Here is a 22,952-nt window from a genome sequence, read left to right on the forward strand (position 1 = left end):
CAGTGCCAGGCCAGCAGCACTGGAGCAGCTGGTGGTGCCTGCTCTGAGTGGGTGATGCCAGGATGGTCCCTGCTGGTTGCAAATGCAGTGCCTGGATAAATCCATGGATTTCTGGAAAAGTGGGAGGGAAGAACTCCTGGGTGATTTTTTCAAGAGGAACCTTTGAGTGAGATGCTGTCTGTCAGGGAAGGGTTGGGTCTGTTGGGCTGGGTGAGGTTTGGGTTTTTGGTTGTCTGGTGGCTGCTCCTCCCCTGCTCGCATGGTTTGAAGAAATCAGTTCTGAGCTTGGTTTGGGGCTTTGTAGGGAAAGAAAAAAGGCTCCTGGGATGGGCAGAGTGGCCATGAATCATCCAGCACAGCAGGAGTGGGGTGGGAGCTGCTCCAGGGCAACCCTGGCCAGGAGCCCCAGGTTTGGGTGGGTGCAGAGACAGGAGGGTGCCTGGAGAGAGGGGCTGGGGCTGCATCCTTCCCTTCCCAGGCCTGGTGTTTGGGGGCAAAAATGCTTCTTATCCCTGCCAGGGATGAGCCTGGGCCGTCCTGCTGGTTTTGGTGGCTTTGGACGCAAAAAGGAGGAAAAACACCGGAGAGGGGAAGTGTGAGCTGGGCAGGGAGGGGAGGAGGGCGAGGTTCTGGCACTGGGATCGCTCTGCAGCCGCTCCTGAATGAATTCACTGACACAGGGAACAACTTTTCCCTGATTCTTCCAATTCTGTCACAACACTGCCTGGAAGGGCCCCACAAGGAGGAGAATTTGAACTCTGCAAGGAGCTCTCAGCTGAAGCTTTATTTAAGGCTACATGGGGAAATCTTAAATATCAAAGTACAAAACCCCTAGCTGGGCAGCGAGGGCTGTGCCCTGTGTGTCTCTTTTTGCCTCTAAACACCTTTGGTGCTCCAGCTAATGGGGCTGCCACCTTGTGGGGATGGTGTCACCCACAGATTCCCCCTCCCATGGCTTTTGGGACAGCTGCAGGTTTGTGTCTTGTGTTCCCCCAGCTGGCCACCAGCATCTTGTCCCCACAGCCCAAGAGAAAGGACAAGGACTGAGCATCTGTGTTTTTCTCTGTGCTTCTTCTGTTTATTTCTTAATTTTTTAAACCCCTACTCCTTGACTGCAGACGTCCTTGTGCTGACATGAGATGATTTATTTATAAAATATGTACAGGAAAGAGCTCGGGTCCCGGCCCCACCCTCCAAGGTTGGCCGTGCCTGTCTAGCCAGAGCAGAGCTGGAAGGGGAATTTCTCTGCTTTGGAGTGGGCAACAGGAGGAGAAAGGAAAGGGCTGAGAGGGATAGAGATTTCAAAGGACATGAGCAAATATTTACAGGTTCCAAGACAAAAAAAAATGTATCTACAATGTTGTCTTGGGGATAGAGGGAGCTGGGCTGGAGGCAGAGCCCGCTCGTGGCTCCGTTTGTTATATTGATTTATAGAGGCTGCAGGAATCGATTCCTCTGGGAATCCCGGCGGGAGCGTGGCTCAGAGAGCCCCAGGCTCAGGCCATGGTGAGGGGCAGCTGGGGCCACCCCAGCCACGGGTCCTGCTCCTGGGGCTTTGCCAGAATAGTTAGATTTTTGCAAATGAGGCCTGGGTGCTCCTGTGATGCTCCTGGCACCCAGGGAAGGGTGATGCTGGATGGGACCAGGACTCAGGCAGGAAAAGGTTTGGGGTCCCCACCAACCACTGCTGTTCAGACTCGATGGGGACAGGTAGGGACAGTCCCCCAGAGGTGACGTGCTCCTGGGGGCACCTCAGAGTGGGAGCACTCTGGCAGAGCTCAGAGTGCCTCGTGGATGTGTGGGGTGGGGTCTGCACTGCTATGGCAGGACAGGACGGGCACAGCCAAATTCCCCTGCAGGGGAGGGGGCCGGGGCACGAGGGGATGGCTGGGGGGCGTCTGTCGGGGTCCCCGAGCTCGGCAGGTCACCCCAGTTCAAACTGTCCATGCTCTATGCAGGTGATACTTGGCTGGAGGAGACGGAGGAGACCTCGGTCTTGCTCTGGGATACGGTGGAGGAGGTCTCTTCATCCCCGAAGGGGTTCTTGCCGCAGCAGATTGTGGTGATCATGCAGTTACGGAACTGGGGAGGGGAGAGAAAGGACAATGGTGGCACTGGGGGCAAGGAGGGACGTGCCGCAGGACCAGGATGGACTGAGATCCTTCTGGGAAGGAGCAACGTGCCCTTGGAGCCCCCAGATGTGGGTGTCTCACCTGTTTGTTCATGAGCACGTAGATGATGGGGTTGTAGAGGGAGGAGCTCTTGGAGAAGAAGGCAGGCACTGCCATCAGCGTGGCCGTGAAGTCGGCGCCCTTGTTGGTGAAGATCCAGAACGCCACCACGGCGTAGGGCGTCCAGGCCAGCATGAAGCCCAGCACCATCAGGATCACCATCCGCGTCACCTCCTTCTCCGCCTTCTGGGTCGTGGCCGATTCCTGCTGCTGGGCAGCTGCCTGTGCGCACAGAGGGTGGTGAGGGGCAGCTCTGCACCCCAACTTGCGTCCCCCAATCCCGCCTGAGCCACCCCTCTGTCCCCTCAGTCCCCTCCGGCCGTTACCTCGCGGACTTTGCAAACGAGGCGCCCGTAGGAGAAGAAGATGATGACGACGGGGATGATGAAGTGGATGACGAACATGTAGAGCACGTAGGACTCGTTGTGGAAGTCGGGGTTGTGGGTGTAGTAGTCGGGCCCACAGGAGCACTGCATCCCCTCCGGGATGTACCTGGCAGGGAGAAAGGTGGGAATCTGCTCCAGGACCCTCCCTGGGGGCAACAATTCCCTGAGGATGGGGGATGCTGGGAGGGTGGTACAGGTGGTTTGGGTGCTCGCAGTGTCAGCTTGCTGTGACACTCCCTCCCATGAGAACGGGACATTCATTTCCCTCCTCCAAGGCCAAGCACTTCCCTGCTGGAGCCCCCTGCTCTCCCTGCAGGGATCCAGGAGCTGCTGGGGATCCTGGGGCTCACCTGGACCAGCCGAAGAGCGGCGGGGCGGCGCAGGAAATGGCCATGACCCAGGTGAAGGCGATGCCCATCATGGCGTGGCTGGCGGAGAAGCGGAAGTTGCCCATGGGCTTGCAGATGACGATGTAGCGCTCGATGGCCAGGACAACCAGGGACCACAGGGCGACCTGGCCTGCAGGGAGGAGAGGGAGAGCCCACGGAGTGGTCAGAGCCCCTCTGGGCTCCACCTTCCCTTGGTGCTTCCAGAGGAGAGCAGGGGAACTGGGGATCAGCGTGCGATAAGCAGCATCCGGCTAGGAAATTGGGAATCCTCCACCCATAACGTGCAGAGGGGATGCTGGGGGCGGAGGGGTTTTAATAAATTAAGAATCAAGGGAGCGAATCCCACCTGGGTGTGGGGAAGCACAGTTCTTGGCAATGCTGCCAGATGCCTCCAAACCTGTTGATTCCTTTAAATTGTGCATTTCACGAGCCTTCTGCTGGCGCTGGATTGGGGGAGGCGCGGGGAGGGGGGGACTGTGTGGGTGGGAAACGTGCACATGTATTTATGAGGGATAATTAAACTTCAGGGGATTTGGGAGCGTTTAGTCGGTGCTGTAAGCCTGCTAATGCCCCCAGCTGTGATAAGCTGCTGATAACGACACCCTGTGCTGGGATTCGCTGGGGACCTGCTGCTCGCACAGCCCGCTGCTTCCCAGCCAACTTCCTTCCCTGGGAACAGGAACCTCCTCCTCCTCCTCTGAGAGTTACAAACATTGGAAAGGCAAAATAACGAGGCCCAAGGCTCACTGAGCAGGGATGGAGCAGACTTTGGGATCTTCCGACCCCAAAACCAAGCCTTTCCTTGCTCCTTGCATTGGATCAGGACATTCAGCTGTGCCTTTGGCAGAATATCCGTGTTTTTAAAATGTGTATTTTCAGAGCAGCATCACTGTGGGAAATGGCACAGTTTAGGGGAAGGAAAGCAAAGTCCCCGTGGTGGCTCTGGGTGTCTCCAACAAGGACTGGTGGCTGTCAGATCCATCACGAGGTGTGGCGTGGGCAGGGCTGGCTGCGTGGGCTCGGCTGCCGAGTGAATTCTCCCTGTTTTTCTGCAGGGCCAAGTGTTGGCAGCACTCGTGTGTGTCCCTGAGAAACGCCTCAAGGAAAATCCCAAGGGCACTCAAATCTGGTGCAGCTGGGACAGAGCTGAGCCATCCTTGAGGAGCCTGGGAACTGCCCTGGATCCTCCTCACCTTCCGTTTGCCCCTGGATAAGCTGTGAGCCCTCTCATCTCTCCACACCTCTCTAGCTCTTCCATGGGGTCCCCTTCCTGAGGGATTTCTCCTCCCCTTCTAAACCCTCCATTTCCCCAAAAAGGGAAGCCTTTGGGTTAAGGAATAATAATGGAATCGTGAAGGTTGGGAAAAGACCTGTAAGGCGATCAAGTCCAAGGCTGTTGTTGGTCTGAGCTGCTTGGCGTTGATTTGGAACACGCCGTGGTCATCCCTGGCAGGTCTCTGGTAACCACCTTGTGACCAGCAGGGCCAGGTGACCCCAGACTGGATCCTACAAACAAGGATCCCTTCCCAGGCTTCCTCTCCCTGCCCCATGCCATGGAGGCTCCTTGCGATCAAGGTCAAACCCACAGAAATCTCTTTTCCTCCCCCATTTTAAGCGCAGGGCTCGCCCCACACATGGAGGAACAACTCTGCACATCCCAACAGTGCCATGAAGGATGGAACCAGACTCCCAAAGCCCTGGAGAAGGAACCCCCAATCCCCCATGCCCATCCCTTACCTCCCAGCGTGGCAAAGAATCCCTCCACGGCACAGCCAATGGGGCCGAACACGAAGTAGCCGTTCCAGGCGGTGTAGAAGGTGACGGTGAAACCAAAGCAGGCCATGCACAGGTCAGCCACCGCCAGGTTGACCAGGATGTAGTTGAGGGGCTGCCGGAGCTTCTTGTGCTTGAAGGTGACCAGGAGGGTGAGGAAGTTGATGGGGAAGCCGGTGGAGATGAGGAAGAAGATGTAGCAGCACACGAGGCGGTATTTCCAGGGCTCGGCCAGGTAGTACTGCGGGTACTCGAAGGGGCTCCGCACCACCCCGGTCTTGTTGGACATAGGCACGTAAAAATTGATCCCCTCCGTCCCGTTCATGCTGCCCTGGCTACGGAGGGATTTTCTGCAATGAATTGAGTTCCGACCCTGATTAATTAAAAAAGGGAAGCCCCACCCCCTTGAGAGGGTTCCCCTCCGACCCAAAAAATGGATGAATTACGAGGAGCAGCAGAAGGTGAGGGGATGGAGCCCTGCCCTGTGCCGCGCCGGGGGCTGGCGGTGCCGCGCCCCAGGGTGGTTTTATACCCTCCGGGAGGGGAAGGCTGACGAGGGGCTCGGCTAACTTTGTATGACAAGGGCAACGGGATTGAGAGGGGCTGATGGTTTAAGCACCCTCTAAGCAGCCAGTTGGCCCCAAAACCTGCATTAAAGAGTATTAATTGCCATTAAGTGTTTAATGTTGTTTAAGGTGTTGGGGGCAGGAAGGGATGGGGTGGGGAGCGCTTGGGAAGAGGGGCAAAGGTGGGAGGAGCAGTGGGGAGTTTGGGAGGGGCCGATGTGAAAATGGGCTGTTCTGGGGTCTACAGTGTGTCACAGGTTTGGGGCGTCCCTGGGCGGCTGAAGGACCCTGTGAAACCACCTGGGGACTGGGGAGTGGCCAGCTCTGCCCCACTGACCTTGGGCAGGTCACTGGGGGAAGACTGGACTGAGCTTTGTGGGTCTGAGCTGTTGGCTGGGCTCTGTTTCAGGTGCTTGGCTCAGTGTGGGGACTGCTGGGGTCTGCATCCCAAATCCGGGCTCTGCTGACACAGCCAAGGGCCTGGAGCTGGGCAAAGGTAGGAGGGGAAGCCACTTCCCATCCCAAAGGTAATGCAGTTGGTAATTTTTTGGTAAATGTAGCATTTTGGGGCAGAGCTCTTGGTTGTGTGACCCTGATCACATCCCTGGTTGTGCCACGGGGCAAAGGAGAGCAAAGATGTCCTGAACTCTTTGCAGAGAGACCAGCACAGCCTGGGAGAGCCAGAGGGATGGAAGGGAGCTCTTCCCAGGCTCCCAGCACGGAGTGTGGGATCCCCAGGGCCCGTGCCAAAGCTCCATCTCATCCAAGTTCTTCTTCCCCATTTCTTCCTTCTGGGTCATGGGGGCTCCTTCTCCAGGGGAGCTGCCTAAGGCGCCTTAGGGCAGCTCTTCCCTTAATCCTGGGGACGTGGGGGGTTAAGGGAGCTGATCGGATAACGAGGTAAGCTGGGGCTCCTCCTCAAGGCACAGCCCATGGAAAAAGTCATGGATGAATGAGGGCTCCTGCACGCCTGGAGCTGGAGCGGAAGGCTAAGGGGGTGTTGGCATGGATGGTGTCCTAATTCCTGACCCAGTGGGTGCAGAAGTAGGACGTGGTGCAGGGAAGTGGGTCAGGCCAGCCTCAGGTGCCCTGGGATGAGGGTTCCTCACGGGATGGATGTGCCTCTTGGAATCGTCGCACTGTGAAACCACCAGGCACCAAATTCCTGGTCCAGGTCTTCCTAGAGGGGATGAGGGGAAAGTGGAGGAGTCCCATGGCCCTGCTTCTCACAGAGCTTTGCCTGGAGGAATTTCCTGCCTCTCCTGGCCATAGTCAAGCTCAAAACATTTGTACAAAAATTTGGCATGTTGTTGCAGAATGAGTTGAATATCAAAGGAGGTCCCAGAAATTCTAATCCACAAAACCAGCTGTGCATCCATCCCAATTCCAGTGTGGACTTCCCAGTTCCCATGGGAAAAAGCAACTCTCTCCAGCTCCAATATGTCACTGTGGTGGCCCACCTTCAAAAGAGAAAGCAAATCTTCAGCTCCAAGATTTCACTTCAAAAACAATTGGACCTCACTGCCAGTGCCAGCAGCATCCCAAAGTTCTGGAGCTTCTCCAAGGCTTTGCATCTGGACAGAGGTACCCCATGGGAAAGTTGATTGTCACCTCCCATCCCTTCCTGGCACCCTTTGGGGTGTCCTGCCCTCTTCTAAAGTCAAGAGGGGTGCCAAGGAAGCTGTGGGGGAACAGGGACACTGAGTCTGGATGCTGGGGGAACACTCAGCTGCACTTTTTGGGAGAGGGACCTTTCCTGGCTCAGCAGATCCTCTCCAGTCACCTGGCAGCTGAGTGAGGAGGAGATTTGGATTCATGAGTGGCCCCCAGACACCTTTCAAAGGGACAACTGGGCTGAGAGGGTTTGAACCGACCTGGATCATGCCCTTCCCATTTTTGGGAGCTGCCTGTGGAGCAGGTAAGCCTGAGCCACCTGTGCTTTGTAAGAGGGCTGTCCCCTCCCAGCTGTCCTCACAGACCTGTCCCCTGGGGTCACTGCCCCAAGGCTGGAGGATTTAGAGCTCTGGGCAGGTCAGCACAGCCGGAGCAATGGCCAAGGCCTCGAGTAAACCCAGAGCAGGGAAATGACACCACTGAGAGCGCCTGGTCCCTCCAGGACGTGTCCTGAATGCAACCTCAGCTCCTGCTGCAGCCCTGTCACAGAGATGGCTTTAATTTGCTATCTCTAAGCAGGGAAAGTTTATGAGCTGCTCTCTCTCCAGGAGAGCTCCCGGTTGTTTTCTGTGCTGACTCTACGACAGCAGCGAATTCCAGGCCCTGCCTAATGCGGGAGGAGAGCTTTGCTGCTCTGTGTTTGTCCTCAAGAAAAGGCTTTTCCTGCCCCTTGCAGGTTTGCCTGCTTTGAGCAGGGATTGTCTCTCGCTCATTGTTTGTTGGCGCGCGGCGTGACGGGGCCCGGAGCTGCTCTGCGCTTTCATGTCCTGTGTAAAGCAAGGGATGATAATTATAATCAAATAACCAGCTTGCACAGAGCCGACACGCCTGGTTCACAGGGTTCAGAGACAGGCACAGCTCACACAGGGGAGGGGGGCTCCTGGAGCCTTTTGTGGTGCCCATCCCCAACCCTGCTGGGCACAGGAGCCACTTGCCACCCAGGTGACACCTGGCAGAGCAAGGTGGAGGGAAATGCAGGAGCACAACCAATCAGTCATGAAGGGAACATCTGTGCTGAGCTCCTGGTGCTGGGCTGACGCACAGCCCCGCGAACCCTGGCTGTGAGCACAGCTCTGCATGGCTGGGCTCATTCTGGCTGCTTTTATAAGCAGTGCTGCCCTGAATCTCCCTTCCCTGGGGGCTCATTCCTCCCCAGTGGGCAGGAAAAGAGGGGGGAATGTGCCTCTGGGTGCCCTGGGAAGACCCCATTTCCCGTATCACATAGCAGCCACCCAGGGCCGCGGCGCTGAGCCGCTTAGGCCGGGCTTGGGAGCTCCCTCGCCAGGAAAGGGGTTAAGGCAAGATAAAGCCCCAGCGTTATAGAGACCATATGGAGGGGAAGAAAACCCTTTATCCTGTAATTGGATTCGCTCTGCGCTCGAGATGAGGCTGAGTGGAGCTGACAGGCCGTGATGGGCGAGGCGCTGCCAGCCGCCCGTCCAAAGCAGGATGTGTGTGCACAAACTTGTAGATCAATCCATTAGAGTGGATCAAATAGATTTAAACGTGCGGCAGGAAGAAGGAGGACACTGATGTATTTACAATTGGGTTCTCTGGGCCGGCCCTCCCCCAGCAGGGATTACCTGGCCATGGCTGGTGGCTCTGTGGTACCCAGGGCAGGGGCTGGGGGTGGACAGGGAGGTGACCTTGCTTTTGACCCAAAAAATAAGAGTGCACAGCAGGCTGTGTTTTGTCTTTCATGCACAAAATTTGAGCAGGAGGGACCCCAGCTCCCATTTTCCATGCAGGTTCTCCATCTCCCTCCTGCTCAGGCTCTCCCCCCAAGCCATAAAGCAGCTGGGATGTGGGGAGAGCTCCCCCACGCCAACCTCTTCACGCTCTGTCAGCTCCCAGCCTTTTCCTCCCGCTGCTGATCCAGGTAATGTCTCCTCAAGCACTGCAGGATTTCCTGGGAGAGACAGGCGCTCTTTGGGCCCTGTCATTTCCCTGCCAAGGAGCTGAGCAATCCCGGCTCAGCTGCGAGCCTGCTCCGCTCCGTGTGGTGCTGTCAACACTTCTCCCTCGGTGACAACCCGGGGCTGTGGCAGAGTGGGCAGGTGTGCAAGACATTCCCCCAGCCCTGTAGTGAGGTGCAGCTGGCACAGCCATCAGATCCCTGCAGCTCCATGAGATCCTGGCAGCTCCATCAGATCCCTGGCAGCTCTATTAGATCCCAGCAGCTCCATCAGATCCCGACAGCTCCATCAGATCCCTGCAGCTCCATCAGATCCCGGCAGATCCATCAGATCCCTGCAGCTCCATCAGATCCCAGAGCTCTGGCAGATCCCGACAGCTCCATCGGATCCTGGCAGATCCCTGCAATTCCAGCAGATCTCAGCAGCTCCGGCAGATCCTGGGACCTCCAGGACATCCTGGCAGATCCCAGAAGCTTGGGAAGATTCCATCAGCTCCAGCAGCTCTGGCAAATCCCAGCAGCTCCAGCAGAGCTCCCGAGGCTGCACCCAGAGCGAGTTGTGCTCAGCCAAGAGCAACGGCAAAAACGCTGCTCTGATCTCCCTGCCTGGCAAACTGGAACCAGTCTGGATTTTGGTCTGGTTTCTGGGGTCTCTGAGGGAGTTACCAGAGGGAGTTACCAGGAATCTCTGTCCAGCTCTCCTCCTTTGCCTGACATGGGGCAGGTGCTTGACTGCAAGGTCAGAGAGGCAAAGGAAAGGATTTTCCCAAATTCCCGAGGTTTGTGTGTCCATGGCACCCTACCCCACCCTGCAGTGTCCACTTGAGGGTGGCTGGGCAGCCAGGAAATGGGGATCAGGCACACAGAAATAATCCAGCTCTTTTATTTTTAATTTGTAAATCTCATTTGAAGTGGAATCCTGTTACTCCCGAGGGCCTTGTTGTGGCTGCTCATGGGTTTCCACAGCGATGCTGTGAACGTGCTGCTTCGTTTTGTCATAACTGGGTCAATTTATTTTTTTTTTTCTTTCTAATACAAGCCCTTAGTTTTCTCAGTGGAAGCCTGGAGCCTGCTGTGACACGGGCAGCTGGGTTATAATCTTATGGGAATCAGCACGGAGGAAATTTGGGGGTTGCCTGCTTGTTTCCTCTTTCCAGCAGGGCTGTTCCCTGCTGCCTGGCTGGGCTGGCTCCTCGCCCCAACATCCCCAGGAACAGCCAAACTGGTGTCCCAGCTCCCAGAAGATCCACATCCTGGCAGTGTTTGTCACCCAGCCAGGTGCAGAGCCCCATTCTTGCCTCCTGCCCCATTCCAACTCCTCTCGGTGGTGGCTGCGTGTCCTGCACTATTGATTACCATGATTCATTCTTGCTGTCCCTGCTTTAAAGCCTTTCAGGGATTTGCTCCAGACCAAATGTGTCCATCCTCTCCCTGTGCCCTTCATCCTGTAATTGGATTCATTTCCTCCATCCAGCCCAGGCTGGGCTGCTCCCATCCCTTTATGTAACAGCTCTGGCTCTGGCTGTGCTTGACCCACAGCCACTGACAGCAGCGCAGGGTTTGCTGCATGTTGAATCCCATATTGACCCTTTTTTTGGGCAATCTGCTCCATTTTCCCTCTCCCATGGGCTGTGGGCTCTCTCCAGGCTCTGTGTGGCTCCATCCCAGCACGTGCAGCTCCTGCTCCAGGGAACAATAAACCCAACAGCCCCGTGCAGGGGAACACAGGCAGGGTTGTCTGGAGAAATGATGCATTTTCCCACCCCTTTCATTAATATTTATTCTTCTTAATTCCCAATCTTTACTGTTCAGCCCTCTAAAGCCTTTGTGGTTGAGAGGCTTTCGCTGAGGTTGCTATTCCGCGCCGAAGCAAAACATCCACGGATTAAAGGGGCATTTTATCAAAAGTGAACCCTGTGCTGGGATCAGGCCTGGCTGCACAGGCCCCGAGGCTCTGCAGATCTTTCTGCTGCTGTCACAATTCTCCATTCTGTTTTTGCCACATCCCAGCTGGGATGGATGTGCTGCTGCTCCTCTCCCAGCCTCTCCTGGGATTCCTCGCCCAGGAGCTCACTGACCTGCCACATGAGGCTCTTTTTCACCCTGAGTTCTGCCTCCTTGTTCCTCCCAGGATGAATTGGTGCCTTGAGAGCCAGAACGCTTCTCCTCTGTGGCAGATAAATGGCCACTGATTGCTGAGAGGTGCTGGGATGAGCAGGGAGAGTCCAGTGAGAGCAGCAATAAATCCTGGGAATTTGGCATCATCCAGTCTTGGGAAATCTGCTGGCAGCTGGCACTGCTGAGCACAACAATGTTGAACCCCTTCTGTCTCCCCTTTTCTTTCTTCCCATCCTTTAATTCTCCCCCCCAATTGTTTTCCCTGCTCTTCTTTCCATCCTCTTTTCTTTCTTTTCCTCCTCTTCTTCCTTCTGCTTGTTTTCCCTGCTCTTTCCCCCTTCTTCTGTTTCTTTCCCTCCTTTTATCCACCCCCTGCTTGTTTTCCCTGGTCTTCTTTCCCTCTCTTTTTCCCCCCTCCTTTTCTTTCCCTCCAATTGTTTTCCCTGCCATTCTTTCTGCTCCTCTTCTTTCTTTCCCTCCTTTTCTCCTCCTCCAGTTGTTTTCCTTGCCCCTTTTCCCCTCAAAAGCCCCCCAAAACCATCTGGGGGTTTTTCTGGTGCCTTGGTGGTGGTGCTTGCAGAGCTCAACCTGAGCTACTGGTGTTGGACATGGGAACAGGGCAGGGGAAGGAGGGAATGAGGCAATGAAAGGTCAGAGAGTGCCTGGAGTGTGGAAAAGCTGAATTCCTCCTCACCAAAGTGAATAAATATCCCCTGGGAGCAGGGCAGGGATCTCTTTGGCTGAAATCTGAGTGATTTCCCTGGCTCTGAGCTCTCCCATCGCCTGCCTGGGGTCACAGCACCCCAAAAGAACAGTGGGGTGCCCAGGGATGTCACCCAGCCCCAAGGGACAAACCAGTCACATCCCCTCCCTGGGTGTGAGGCTGCATTTTGTACCATTCCTAAAAATATTCCTGATCCCTCAAGTGAAAACCGGGTGGCTCGGATTTGAAAACCAAAATGGGAACAGCTGAGCTGCATCCATGGTGTTTTCTCACCTCCTCTCCCTTCTCTCTTCACTCCTTCCACATCGGGGAGAGGGTGGCAAAGGAGTGACCAAAAATGTAGAGAAACCAGGCAATGAAACATTTTTCTCCTGTTTATTTCTTTCCTTATTTGAGAGGAGAGAAAGTTTTTATAAGCCCAGACGTTTATTTTATTAGAAAAAGATATTTTTAAATTTTTTTTTTTATCCCAGTCAAAGAGGATTGTTATGGTTTTGGTCAGTGCCTGTCCCCTCCAGCCCTTGTAGAGAAGCCAAATCCACCCAGGCTCTGTCCAGAAAACCATTTCCCCCCTCTTTTGTTCTTTCATGGAAAGCTGAGGCAACAGGCAGCATTTCCCCAGTTTTGGGGTGCACAGGTCACCTCAGAGCTGGTTTCCAGAGAGGTTTGGGTGTGCTGCTGGCACAGACAGCTCGTTCTGCCCCTTGTTCCTTGGCACTGCCACTGCTGCCAGGCCCAGTGGACTGCACTGCACTGCCAGTTTCCTGGGAAAACGACTCCCAGTTATGCCAAACGTTTAACTTTCAGAACAAGCAGAACTGCACTCAAACCCATCCTGCACATCGTGTTTCTGCTGCCTCTAACCTCTGCTGCCACTTGGCACCGCAGCCCAAAGGGGAGTTTTGGGGGCTGCAGGTTGCAAACTGTGCCAGGGATGCAGCAGGATGGAATTCTGGAATTACAGAGCTGGCAGGGAGGCCTCCAGCTGGGATTCTTTATTTTCATTTATCCTTGTTTTGCAGCCAGGATGTGCCAAAAGCTGCATTTATGGACTGGGCCGAGCCAGAGGCAGGAGGTGCCTGTTGCTCCCACCTGCCCTGGCACTCCCAGACCTGGAGTCAGATCCTTTATTTTCAGCTCCACGATTCCTTCCTGTCGGAGCGCTCTTGCATAATTAAGAGGTGAAGCTGGCAGGCTGCATGCAGCTAATACAGATATGATTAATTTCCATCCCTCTGTTTGATTTGGAAGGTTGTCCTTCCCCAGGCTCCATCCCAGAGGGATGGAAAGCGGCCAGACGGACGCGTCTTGGAGGGACAGAGGGACAAGACACGGGGAAGTTCAGTGCTTGGGAGAAGTGACCTTTCTTGGTAACTCATTTGTCACTTCCCAGCACCATCTGCTGACTCTTCAGCTGCATCCATCACAACCACGTGAAGAAAAGGACTGGAAAAGTCAATTCAAACGGGAATGGGGTGGGGTTTGTGCAAATTGTTTAGGGAAGGGAGGTGTCACCCCACACTGTGTGGGTGACATCCTTTCCATCACCCCCAGCCACATTCCCAGGGAGGTTTCCAGGGAGCAAAGCTGAGCTGGAGCCTCTGGGAGCTTTGTGATAAGCTGGGGAGGATGCCCAGGGATCCGGGAAGCACCTGAGTGCCGGACACGAGGTTTGTCAGGAGGGCTGTGTCCCAAATCGAGCGTTATTGACGGCTGGGACAGCAGCAGCTCCCTGTGACACCTGGTGTGCCCGCGTCCTATTGACTGCCTGCGATGGGGCCAGGTGACAAATGCCCTTCCCTGGTGACAAAGGGCATTCCCAGGTGACAAACAGCATTCCCAGGTGACAAAGGGCATTCCCAGGTGACAAATGGCATTCCCAGGTGAGAATGCCATTCCCAGGTGACAAAGAGCATTCCCAAGCGACAAAGGGCATTCCCAGGTGACAAATGCCATTCCCTGGTGACAAATGCCATTCCCAGGTGACAAATGCCATTCCCGGCTGGGCAATGGCCGTTCCCAATATCCCTCCCCGGGCAGGCAGGAATGCTCCCCACTCTCCCAGCCCATGGAGCCCCTGGATGCAGGAGGATTTCATGGATTCCCAGCTCGTTTTTCCCTCCTGCTCCTCGCCTGGCTGCTCCCAGACTCCCCCAGGAGCAGCTCCAGGATGTGCCTGGCCTGATCCCAAACCCTCTGGCACCAGCTCCTGGCTGATGGTCCTGGGAGAGCGTGGATGAGTTCTTGCACAATTCCCTCCCTCTCTCACACCTCGTTTGTCTGGAGAGGGATGACAGTGCAGGATTTGTGTTCCCGAGGGGGATCAGTGTGCCAGGCTCAGTGAGGATGGGAGAAGGGGCCACTTGAAGACTTCAAGTGGCAATTTTGACATTATTGTGATTTGCAATTACAGTAGAAATATAATTGACACAGGTGTCATTGTAGTGCTGGGACATTCACCACCTAAAATACTCATTCTGCAGGCTCAGTGTCTAGAAACAGAAGTCAGGAGAGAGGAATTTCTCTAGAGATGGAGAAACTGAGGCAGCAGCTGATCTGTCTCAGCTGTGGGACCACCAGGAACAGCTGCAGAACGTGGGCAGGGAGCAGAGGGGATCTGCCTGGAAACGAGACACTCAGAAACCTCCAGCGCAGATAACATTCCCTGCCTGGGAAAGGCGTTTCCATGCAGGCCAGGCAGCTGGACAGGGTCACAGGTGAGTGCCTGCAGTGCCTGCATGGGTTTATAAAGGGAGGAGAAGCAGCAGGAGCACCCAGGTGTGACAGGAGGGAGAAGAGCTCCGACCTCCAGCGTCCCGTGGCTGCACCCCCAGGTAGGTCTGGGCACCTCTTGGCCACAGCAGAGGAGGAGGAGGGAACAAAATTGATGCTGAAACAATGGGGAAGGTGCTTTTCCTTCATCCCCATTTCAGGAGCACCAATTCCAGCAGCTCCTGCCTCCTGTGGGCACCTGGCAGACACTGGGCACTGCCAGGAGCTGTGGGGAGCCCTGGTGCCCTCTGAGCTTGGGAACTTCTCTGAGCAGGCAGAAAATGACTCTCAGACAGGTCCCAGTGCCAGGAATGGTTGGATTTTTGGGGAGACAGCTCAGTAGTGAATATCCTGTCCTGTCACTGTGCCAGCTGCCCACCCCTCCTGCCCCCAGGCTGGCACTTGTCCGGGTTTTGAGGGGTGTCCCAGCCCTGTGTGCCTGCAGTGCTGATGCTGAACTCGGGATCCTCCTGCTTTTTGCTTTTCCCTGTGGAGCTGGGAAGCAAATCCACCAAGTGCTGTCTGCTGGAGAGGTGCTGAGCTGGAGATCCTGGGGCTGGAATACAGGTCCTGCTTGCCAAGCAAGGCAGGGCTCTCGGCAGGGCTGTTTCTCAGTGGAGAGGTCTGTGTGGGTGTTTTTTCTGGGAGAAGAGGGAGAGAGAATCAATTCCCAAAGGGATTAGCCAAGAAGAGATGAAGGAAGTGACTGGGTGCATTTTCTTTGTATTCAGCAGGATTTTATTTATTTATATATTTACTGCAGTGATAGAACAAATGAAAAAGCACCAAAGATTGATGTTGCTGAGGTTGCATCGCAAGGGCAGAGCTGGAGAATTCCTGCCTGGATCCCTGCAGGAAACAGGGCTGGGACACCCTGGGATGTGCCAGGGCAGGAGGTGGCTCTGGTGGCCCAGTCTGGGTGGGCAGGGGGAGATGGCACCGGTGCAGCGCCCAGGGAAGGGACAGGAGAGGGTGTGACTGACAGGTGCTATGGAAAGGGAATATTTATTAACTTCCACTGGCCCTTGGTTCAATACCAGCTGATATTTATGGGAAATCTAATTCAGGAGTCAAATCTAACTTAACAATGTCTTCTCAATAATGTCCAAACCAAGAGGTTGCTGAAACTAATTAAGGATCAGGCTCCAATCAGGTGGAGAAGTTAAGCTGTAGGACCAGACTTCATTAAGTCTGTCCAGAGAGAATATTTTAATATTTAAAGAGAACATTCAATGTTTACATAAGTCCTTTCCTGAGGTGAAGTCACAGTTAGATCACTTCAGAGGTGGTTTTTAAAGCCCTTTATTCCAGGCTCAGACAGAAAACGCCTTTCCCATTTCCCTTGCACTCAATGAGGCTTCTTAAGAGATCCAGTCCACCCAGGAAGGTTTTCAGTGGTGAGGAAAATCAAAACAAAAATTTAAAACCAGCTGTTTGAAGGATTTTCTCTTTGCAGCACCTCTGTCTGCCATGCTGGGATTGATGGGTTTGCTCTGGATGTGTTCAGGTCTTAAACCAACACAGCTGCAGGGCTGGGGCTCCAGAACTCAGGGGGGCTTGAGCAGTCCTGAAGGGCTGGGCTTGAAATCCCTGGAGATGTTGCTCAAGAACAAATCTGTTTACACAAACAGCTTTGAGAAGAGAATTGTCAGTCAAGGCACTTCTACTCTCAGTCAAAGCACTTCTGTTCTCAGCTCAGGAGCAACTGGAAGAGTAAATATCCCTCAGGTGGGCTGGGTTGCGGCTGGTGCAGAGCCAAAGGTTTTTGTCACACCTCCCTCTCCGCTCCTGCCCAGGTGTCTCCTTTCCTGTGCTGTCCAGGCTCTCAGGATGGTTTCGAGGAAGGTGGTGGCCAGTTTGCTGCTGGTGTCCCTGCTGTCCGTGCTGGCTGAGCAGACCCAAGGCTTCATGCCCTTTTTCACCCAGAGTGACTTCCAGAAAATGCAGGTAACCCCTCTGGAATGAATAAACCGGGATAGGTTTCTCCCGCCCTCATCCCCCAAACTGCAGTGCACGCCAACAACAGGAGACACTGTGATATCCTCCTCCCAAAATCCACACTTCTGGGGGGAGGCAGGGGGGATTTTTAAGGTGTGCGATAGAAAGGGAGAGCCTGGACCCCCCTGCCAAAGGTCAGCCACACCTGTGGGGGTGTCACCTGCAGTCCCTGCGGGTCCTTTCCCTTTGCTGGTGCTGGAATTCTTCCAGAGCAGCTGCATCAGCTCAGTGATGGCTCTTTTGTTGTAACAAATAATTAACCATCCCCCGGCTGGTTGTCACCTCTGGGACGTGCCGAGAGAACGTTTTTCCTTTTGAAGTGAAACAAATACCGTTGAAAGGTGTCAGGCAGGCTCGGAGACGGCAGCTTCTGAGACGCAGCCCCAGCCAGCTTCCCCCGCACTGCCGAGCCCCTGGAAGCCGGGAGAAATCCCAATCCCAACACCTCCCCCTGGGTAACAATGGCTGTTTGTGGGGAGCACAGGCGTTCTGCAAAGTCCTGGGGGAGGATGGGGACACACATGGGCTGTGTTTGTGACCCATAGCATTGTAGCTCCGTGTCTGCCAGGGATTGGGGTTTTCTGGAGGAACAAAGGGGAAATGTGTCCCCCAAAATCTGTCCCTGCCCCTCCTGTGCTCACACACTCACACTGAGCATGGCCTGTGCCACGTTTGATGTGTCCTGGTGTGTCTGTCATAGTCCAAACCACCTCTGGCTTTTCCCAGAGGGTCCTGAAGGCAGCTAAATAAATGGGGATGGGCTGACATTACAGACCCGCAGAAAGGCTGGGGAAACGTGACCTCTGCACATGCAGGGCTCTACACGTGCATGGCTGGGCTCAGTTTCCTTGCAGTGCTCCAGCACAGACCTGGCCAGGTTCTGGGGCAGCTGGGGAAGGTCCCAGTGCTGTCAGCTCCCATGGAAAGGTCCCAGTGCTGTCAGCTCCCATGTCCTCCTGACAGGGTTCCCCCACCACAAGTGGCTCCTGTTTACAGCAGACCTTCACACCGTGCCCCGTAACCGGACCTCGCCCCCAGCACTGCTGGATTTCAGTCCCCAAAAGTCACTCAGGCCACAGCTGATGGGCACTTCCACCACCTCACTGGTTCTGTGCCCAGCACTGTGGATTCCTGGCTGCTGGGACAGCACAGAGTGGCTTTGCTGCTGCTCCCAGCATCACCAACTGCCCCCTCTGCTCTCCACCCCAAAACTGCAGGAAAAGGAGAGGAACAAGGCAGGGCAGAAGAAATCCCTGAGCTCGCTGCAGCAGCTGGAGGAGGAAGGTTTCTCTGAGCAATCTGGTGTGGATGTCAATGCAGCCAAGACCCTCCAGGTATGTGGAACCTCTGAGAAGCCCATGAGGACATGCAGGGGACAAGGAGTCCAAGAGATGTCCTCTGCCTGCTTACATCAGAGAGAAGTTTTAGCTCCACCCTAAATTATCTTGGTCATTCAGCAGCCAGGTCACCCCTGAGACCCAACAGCCTCTCCCTGAGGGAGATGAGAACAGCTTGAGGTCTCTGCCAGGCAGTGATGCCCAGCCAGGTGCAAGGCAGGAACTCCCAGTTCTGCTTCAGCTCCTGCTTGGTGTCACCTCTGTCCCCACAGTTCTGTGCACTGGAGAGGCCTTATGTAAAAACTTGGGCTCTGAGTCTGTGCACAGAGCAGAAAATGGGCAATTTTAGGGATTGAAGTGCCAGGCTAAGCCCTCAAAGGCAGACTTACCTGGTGAGCCAAGTCTGAAAATTGTGCTTTGCCATTTGAGCACAGCAAACTTTTTCCTGTGTGGGCAGCCATTCCTGCAGAGAGCTCAGCCATTCTCTGCCAGCAAGAGGAGGGTGCAGATCCCCCCAAACAGGGACAGACCCCGTGGGACAGACAACAGGACCAGCCAGGCTGGAATTTGGCCAAGGCACAGCTTAATGTGCAACTCCTCCTGCACTCGTGATGCACCAGCATTCGGTAACAGGATTTGAACAGCAAAATGCCCAGTTCAAAGTGTGAAATCCCCAGCACATCCCCGAGCTGGCCAGCACCAGAACAGAGCTCTTTGCTTCAGGCACAGCTGGCTCCAAGTCCAGCAGGCTGGAGCAGGACCACAGCTCGTCCTCAGCTGTTGCTAGGGCAGGAGCTCTACAGGCTCCGGCTGGAAGGGTCGATGTGCCACACAGTGGAGGATTAGAAGGTTCAGAAATTATTTTCTTTGCATCCCTGCTGCCAGGAGGTGCCTTTATCTGGATTTCTGAGCCAGCCCACGGGTTATGCAACAGCGCTCTGAACAACTCAAGAGCGTGTTGCCTTCAAATGTTGCTTTTCCCATATGAGGCTCATCCTCTTCCCTCCAAATCCTAAACCCTCCACTAACTCGATCCAAGTGGGGTCAGAGCACCCCAACCTCCCTCCCTCTGCTCCCCTCACCTTTTTGTTCTGACTTCTCTGGTTTCCTCCACAGCAAGCCCTTCCTGTCAGAGCTTGGCTCACCCCAAGGCAGCTGGAAAAATACCAAGATGTCCTGGAGAAACTGCTGGCAGAGCTGTTACAGGACACCCCAGATGGTACTGTCAGAGGGTTGATTTCTGCCTTGGGAATTCTGCCTTTCCTTCTTCTCACCAGCTCATCAGCACAGAGATATTTATATTCCCCAGAGGGTTTTTGTGTCGTGTTTGCTCACTTTGTGGCGCCCTCAGATCCCAACCGCTCCCGTGTGCACCCTTTTGGGAAGGTTATTTCCTTCCTAAGGTGCTGCCCAGAGCTGATACTGACTGGAAGCAGCAGCGCAACCCTTCCCAGCAGCTCTGTTTGCCACCTCCCTGCTCCTCCTCCTCCTCCCAAAAAGTCCTCAGTCTCCAGGGAACAATTTCCAGCAGAGCTTATAACAGCAACCGTACCTGCGAGGCAGCTCAGCATGTGCAGCCAGCTCGGAACACCTCTCTGCCTGCACGGGGGCTTAACACTGACACTTAATTACACTGCAATTTGCTGCAAATCCTCCTTTTCCTTTGGGAGACCGTGTGTGGGAATTGCAGCAGCAAATATCCAGGGGCAGGCTGTTGTGCTGCTCTTCCTGCATGCAGGTTGAGGGGTGGTGGGATGAGGCTGTCCCTGAGCCTTTGCCTTTTCTGGGATGTTTAAGGCCAGGAAAGGGGGCTCTGCTCTGCCTGTGCTCACCCCAGTTTGCCTCTGAGCTTTCAGCTGGGGAGCTGAGGAGGAGGAAACAACACATAAATCTGGCATTCATTCAGTCTTTCCAGAGCTTTAAGGACACTTGTGCTTGTCTCTCTTTTCTGTTTAGCTGACTGATATCTGCAGGATCAGAAGAGAGAGTGATGGAGCTGCTCAAGCTGAAAGACTCCACTTATATAAACGAAATTTGTGAGAGAGATTAACAAAATCTGAGGTGAGATAATAAATGTGCAACGTAATTAAAAGGAGGATTTGTGTCTTCTGTCCTGCAAGCCTCTCTAACAGATGAGGAGTGCCCAGTGTGGGAAAAAGGAGAAAGGAAAGGCTCCAGGTTCTGGGGAACATCCCTATTTTTCTAAGCACTGCTCTGAGAGTCCTGTGAGGAGCTGAGGGGGCTGGGAAGGGTTTGGAGAGTCCTGAGGGAGCTGGGAAGGGTTTGGAGAGTCCTGAGGGAGCTGGGCAGGGGCTCAGCCTGGAGCAAAGGAGGCTCAGGGGGAATTTCTGGCTCTGCACAACTCCTGCCAGGAGGGCACAGCCGGGGGGGATTTGGGATCTTATCCCAGGGAACAGGGACAGGAGGAGAGGGAACGGCCTCAGGCTGGGCTGGGGAGGCTCAGGTTGGACATCAGCAGGAATTTCCTCATGGAAAGGGCTGGAAGGGGCTGCCCAGGGGGGTTTGGAGTGCCCATCCCTGGAGGTGGCACCTGGAGGTGGCACTGAGGGCTCATGGTGGGCACAGGTTGGACTCAATGATCCTGGAGGGATTTTCTGACCTCAAGGATTCTGGGATTCTGTGAAAGTGTGTGTCAGAGCCTGAGGAATCAATCTTTGAGGGGTATTAAGTCTTATCCCTCCCTTTTAGCCATGAGGGAAACCGAGGCAAACCTTTACCAGACCTCCTGGCCGAACTGGTGACACAAGGGGGGACCTGTGTGTCCCTAACTCAGTTCCCTGCTCCAGAAGGGTGCTCTGGCACATTCCCACACTGCTGGAGAATGCAGGAGCCCTGATGGGCAGCCTCTCCCGGTGCCCAAACCCCTCCTGTCAGCCTGGCGCTGTAAATCCACCAGCACAGTGAGGAGCAGCTGTGCCAGGCACAGTGTGAGGGAATTGCACTCTGCCCTTTCTCCTGCCTCTCAAACACACCCCAAGGTGAAATCCTAATTCCACTTGAACATCCTGCTCTCCATTTCCATACCTTTGGCTTATCTGAGAGCTACTCCTCTCTGCTGGCAGCAGGAAATCCAACATATGTAAAGTACGGATGGATGAGATCAATGGTATGTACGTGAATATATCCAATTCCAATCCAATTTTATCCTCCCAACCTACCAGGAGTTCTGTTCTCGCTGAGCTCATTCCAAGAGCTCTGTTTGTGCTGGAACAACACCCCTCGGAGCACTCTGCTGCAAGCAGCCCTGGGGAGAGGAGAAAGCTCCCAATGGGTAATGGAACAGGCAGCGTGCAGTGGATTACAGCTCTAATGTTTGATCCAAAGGCACGCTCCTTGTCCAGGGACTGATCAGCTCCAGGAAGCTCCCAGTAATGCTGAGGCAGTGTGAGCTGTGGAAGCTCTGTAATGACTCTGAGTGGGAGGGAGATGGGAAATAACACATTCCATTAGGCTGGGAGTGAGAGCAGTCTGGGCTGCAGGAGCTCCATCTGCAGAGGGGTGATATCCACGGAAGAGCTGGCATGGCAATCACAGGAGGAGCTGTGCCACATTTACACCAGTGTGCAGCATGGTCAGAGTCTTGTCCTCTTCAGAGAGCACCTCTTGCCTTGTCACTTCAGAGACACCCAAACCTTTACTCCCGGTTTGATTCTGCCACATGAAAACAAAGGAGAATTCCCCCTCAAAGGGAAAACTGCCCCCAAACCCCCTCCATCAGCTCCACTGTCTCCAGAGCTGTCCCCCTCAGTGTGCCCTTTCCCAGCTCCTTCACTCCTGTCATTCTCTAGGCTAACACGTCCCCTGGGCCATGCAGGAAGGAAAGTGATGGAAAGAAAGAAGGTGAACATGAGCCTCTTGGATTTGCTTCCTGGACCATTTCCCACTGGGGTGATGGGGGGGCTGACGCTGTGGAAAATTCCAGAGGGAGATCCACCAGCAGGACTCTTCCCCTTGGACCCAGACAAGCTGCATCAGCAAGGGCCAGCTTTGACCCCTGCCATGGATTTTCCATTGCTCGTCCCAGTTGTCCCAATTATAAATGAGCTCAGGATGTAATGGCTGGTTGTGACAGAGACCTGTCCTGTCCTGCAGCACCAACTGTGGTGGCCAAACAGGCACCAAAGTACACCTTCAACTTTTGGGAGTAAATTCCTTCCACCCTCAGGGGCCTGAGCAGGAGAAGCAGAAACATTTCCACTGGAAAGAGATGGAGGGACCCCAACCAGCCCCCTCCAGGCTGTCAGGGCTCTGGATCTGGGTAAGAAGGAAGTGTTCTCCAGGTTTCAGGACAGATCTGCATTTTCCCCTGCCCTGGAAGGTGCTTTGGCAGCCAGCAGCACCCAGGTCACACCTGCAGACAGGCAGGAAGAATCTGCTGCTCCAGAAACCAAACAAGAATTTCATGGTGGGATGAGCAGCCCAATAGCTGGGGAAAAGGGAAGGGAATGGAGTCACCTCTGACTTGCTAAGGAACTGAGCAGGCCCAGGACAGGCAGAGGGCTCTCGGGTCACACCTGTGCTGTGGCTGTGAGTGACAGGGTGACAAACGGGCACAGTCGGCTCCCAAGAAAGCCCTGACACTTCCCCAGTGCCATGTGCAGGGCTGGCACCCAACAGCCACGGATAAGGAGGTGAGTGGGGACCTGCAGGGTTTCAGCAGCCCATCAGTCAGCAGTGAAGGGTTCAGCTGCGGGTTTGGGGTGCAGCCATTCCCTGCTCCAGCACGGATCCATTCCCAGGGCTCTGCTCGCACCAGGCTGCCAGAACCGGAGCAGCCGGCGCGTCGCGTCTGCTCCTCTGGCATGGGAGGCACTGCCAGCAGCTCTGAGGCACCTTCTGGGCTCGCAGGGAAGGTGGAGGCTGTCCCTCCGTGCTGTCCCAGCTTCCCACAGCCAGCTCCGGCTCTTTCCAGCCAAGAAACGCTTTTTGCAGAGCCCATCTGCAGCCTCGGCGCCGCTCGGTGCTCCCAGAGCTATGAGGATGATGGAGGGGCCGCAAAAATAGAAAATCCACAGTCAAATTCAGCATTGGCACTGTGGGCAGGGGAT

At 54.9% G+C, this 22,952-nt stretch overlaps 2 protein-coding genes across 2 annotated transcripts; one reads left to right on the forward strand and one right to left on the reverse strand.

Moving 5' to 3' along the window:
* Positions 1 to 1,950: 1,950 nt before the first annotated feature.
* On the reverse strand, positions 1,951 to 5,104 carry LOC128949187 (green-sensitive opsin). The gene is made up of 5 exons (XM_054294033.1): positions 4,744 to 5,104; positions 2,968 to 3,136; positions 2,558 to 2,723; positions 2,214 to 2,453; positions 1,951 to 2,082 (listed from the first exon to the last, which is right to left on the reverse strand). Exons 1-5 carry the CDS (start codon positions 5,102 to 5,104, stop codon positions 1,951 to 1,953), a joined length of 1,068 nt encoding a protein of 355 aa, XP_054150008.1.
* An 11,271-nt stretch (positions 5,105 to 16,375) lies between these two features.
* On the forward strand, positions 16,376 to 19,922 carry MLN (motilin). The gene is made up of 4 exons (XM_054294047.1): positions 16,376 to 16,495; positions 17,764 to 17,880; positions 19,000 to 19,102; positions 19,840 to 19,922. The coding sequence occupies exons 1-4, from the start codon at positions 16,379 to 16,381 to the stop codon at positions 19,845 to 19,847; spliced, it is 345 nt and encodes a 114-aa protein (XP_054150022.1). The 5' UTR covers positions 16,376 to 16,378; the 3' UTR covers positions 19,848 to 19,922.
* The last annotated feature ends 3,030 nt before the right edge of the window (positions 19,923 to 22,952 follow it).

The sequence above is a fragment of the Melozone crissalis genome, unplaced genomic scaffold, assembly GCF_028551555.1.
Source record: "Melozone crissalis strain CALT ecotype California unplaced genomic scaffold, PUWL_Pcris_2 ptg000198l_1, whole genome shotgun sequence".
NCBI classification, from domain to species: Eukaryota; Metazoa; Chordata; class Aves; order Passeriformes; family Passerellidae; genus Melozone; species Melozone crissalis.

Excerpts from the sequence above, each read along its gene's own strand:
- LOC128949187 (XM_054294033.1), bottom strand. The coding sequence starts at position 5,104 with ATGAACGGGACGGAGGGGATCAATTTTTACGTGCCTATGTCCAACAAG. Across the intron at positions 2,724-2,967 it reads CCGCTCTTCGGCTGGTCCAG|GTACATCCCGGAGGGGATGC; the intron begins GTGAGCCCCAGG and ends TCTCCCTGCCAG. Across the intron at positions 2,454-2,557 it reads TCGTTTGCAAAGTCCGCGAG|GCAGCTGCCCAGCAGCAGGA; the intron begins GTAACGGCCGGA and ends CTGTGCGCACAG.
- MLN (XM_054294047.1), top strand. The coding sequence starts at position 16,379 with ATGGTTTCGAGGAAGGTGGTGGCCAGTTTGCTGCTGGTGTCCCTGCTG. Across the intron at positions 16,496-17,763 it reads GTGACTTCCAGAAAATGCAG|GAAAAGGAGAGGAACAAGGC; the intron begins GTAACCCCTCTG and ends CCAAAACTGCAG. Across the intron at positions 17,881-18,999 it reads ATGCAGCCAAGACCCTCCAG|CAAGCCCTTCCTGTCAGAGC; the intron begins GTATGTGGAACC and ends TTTCCTCCACAG.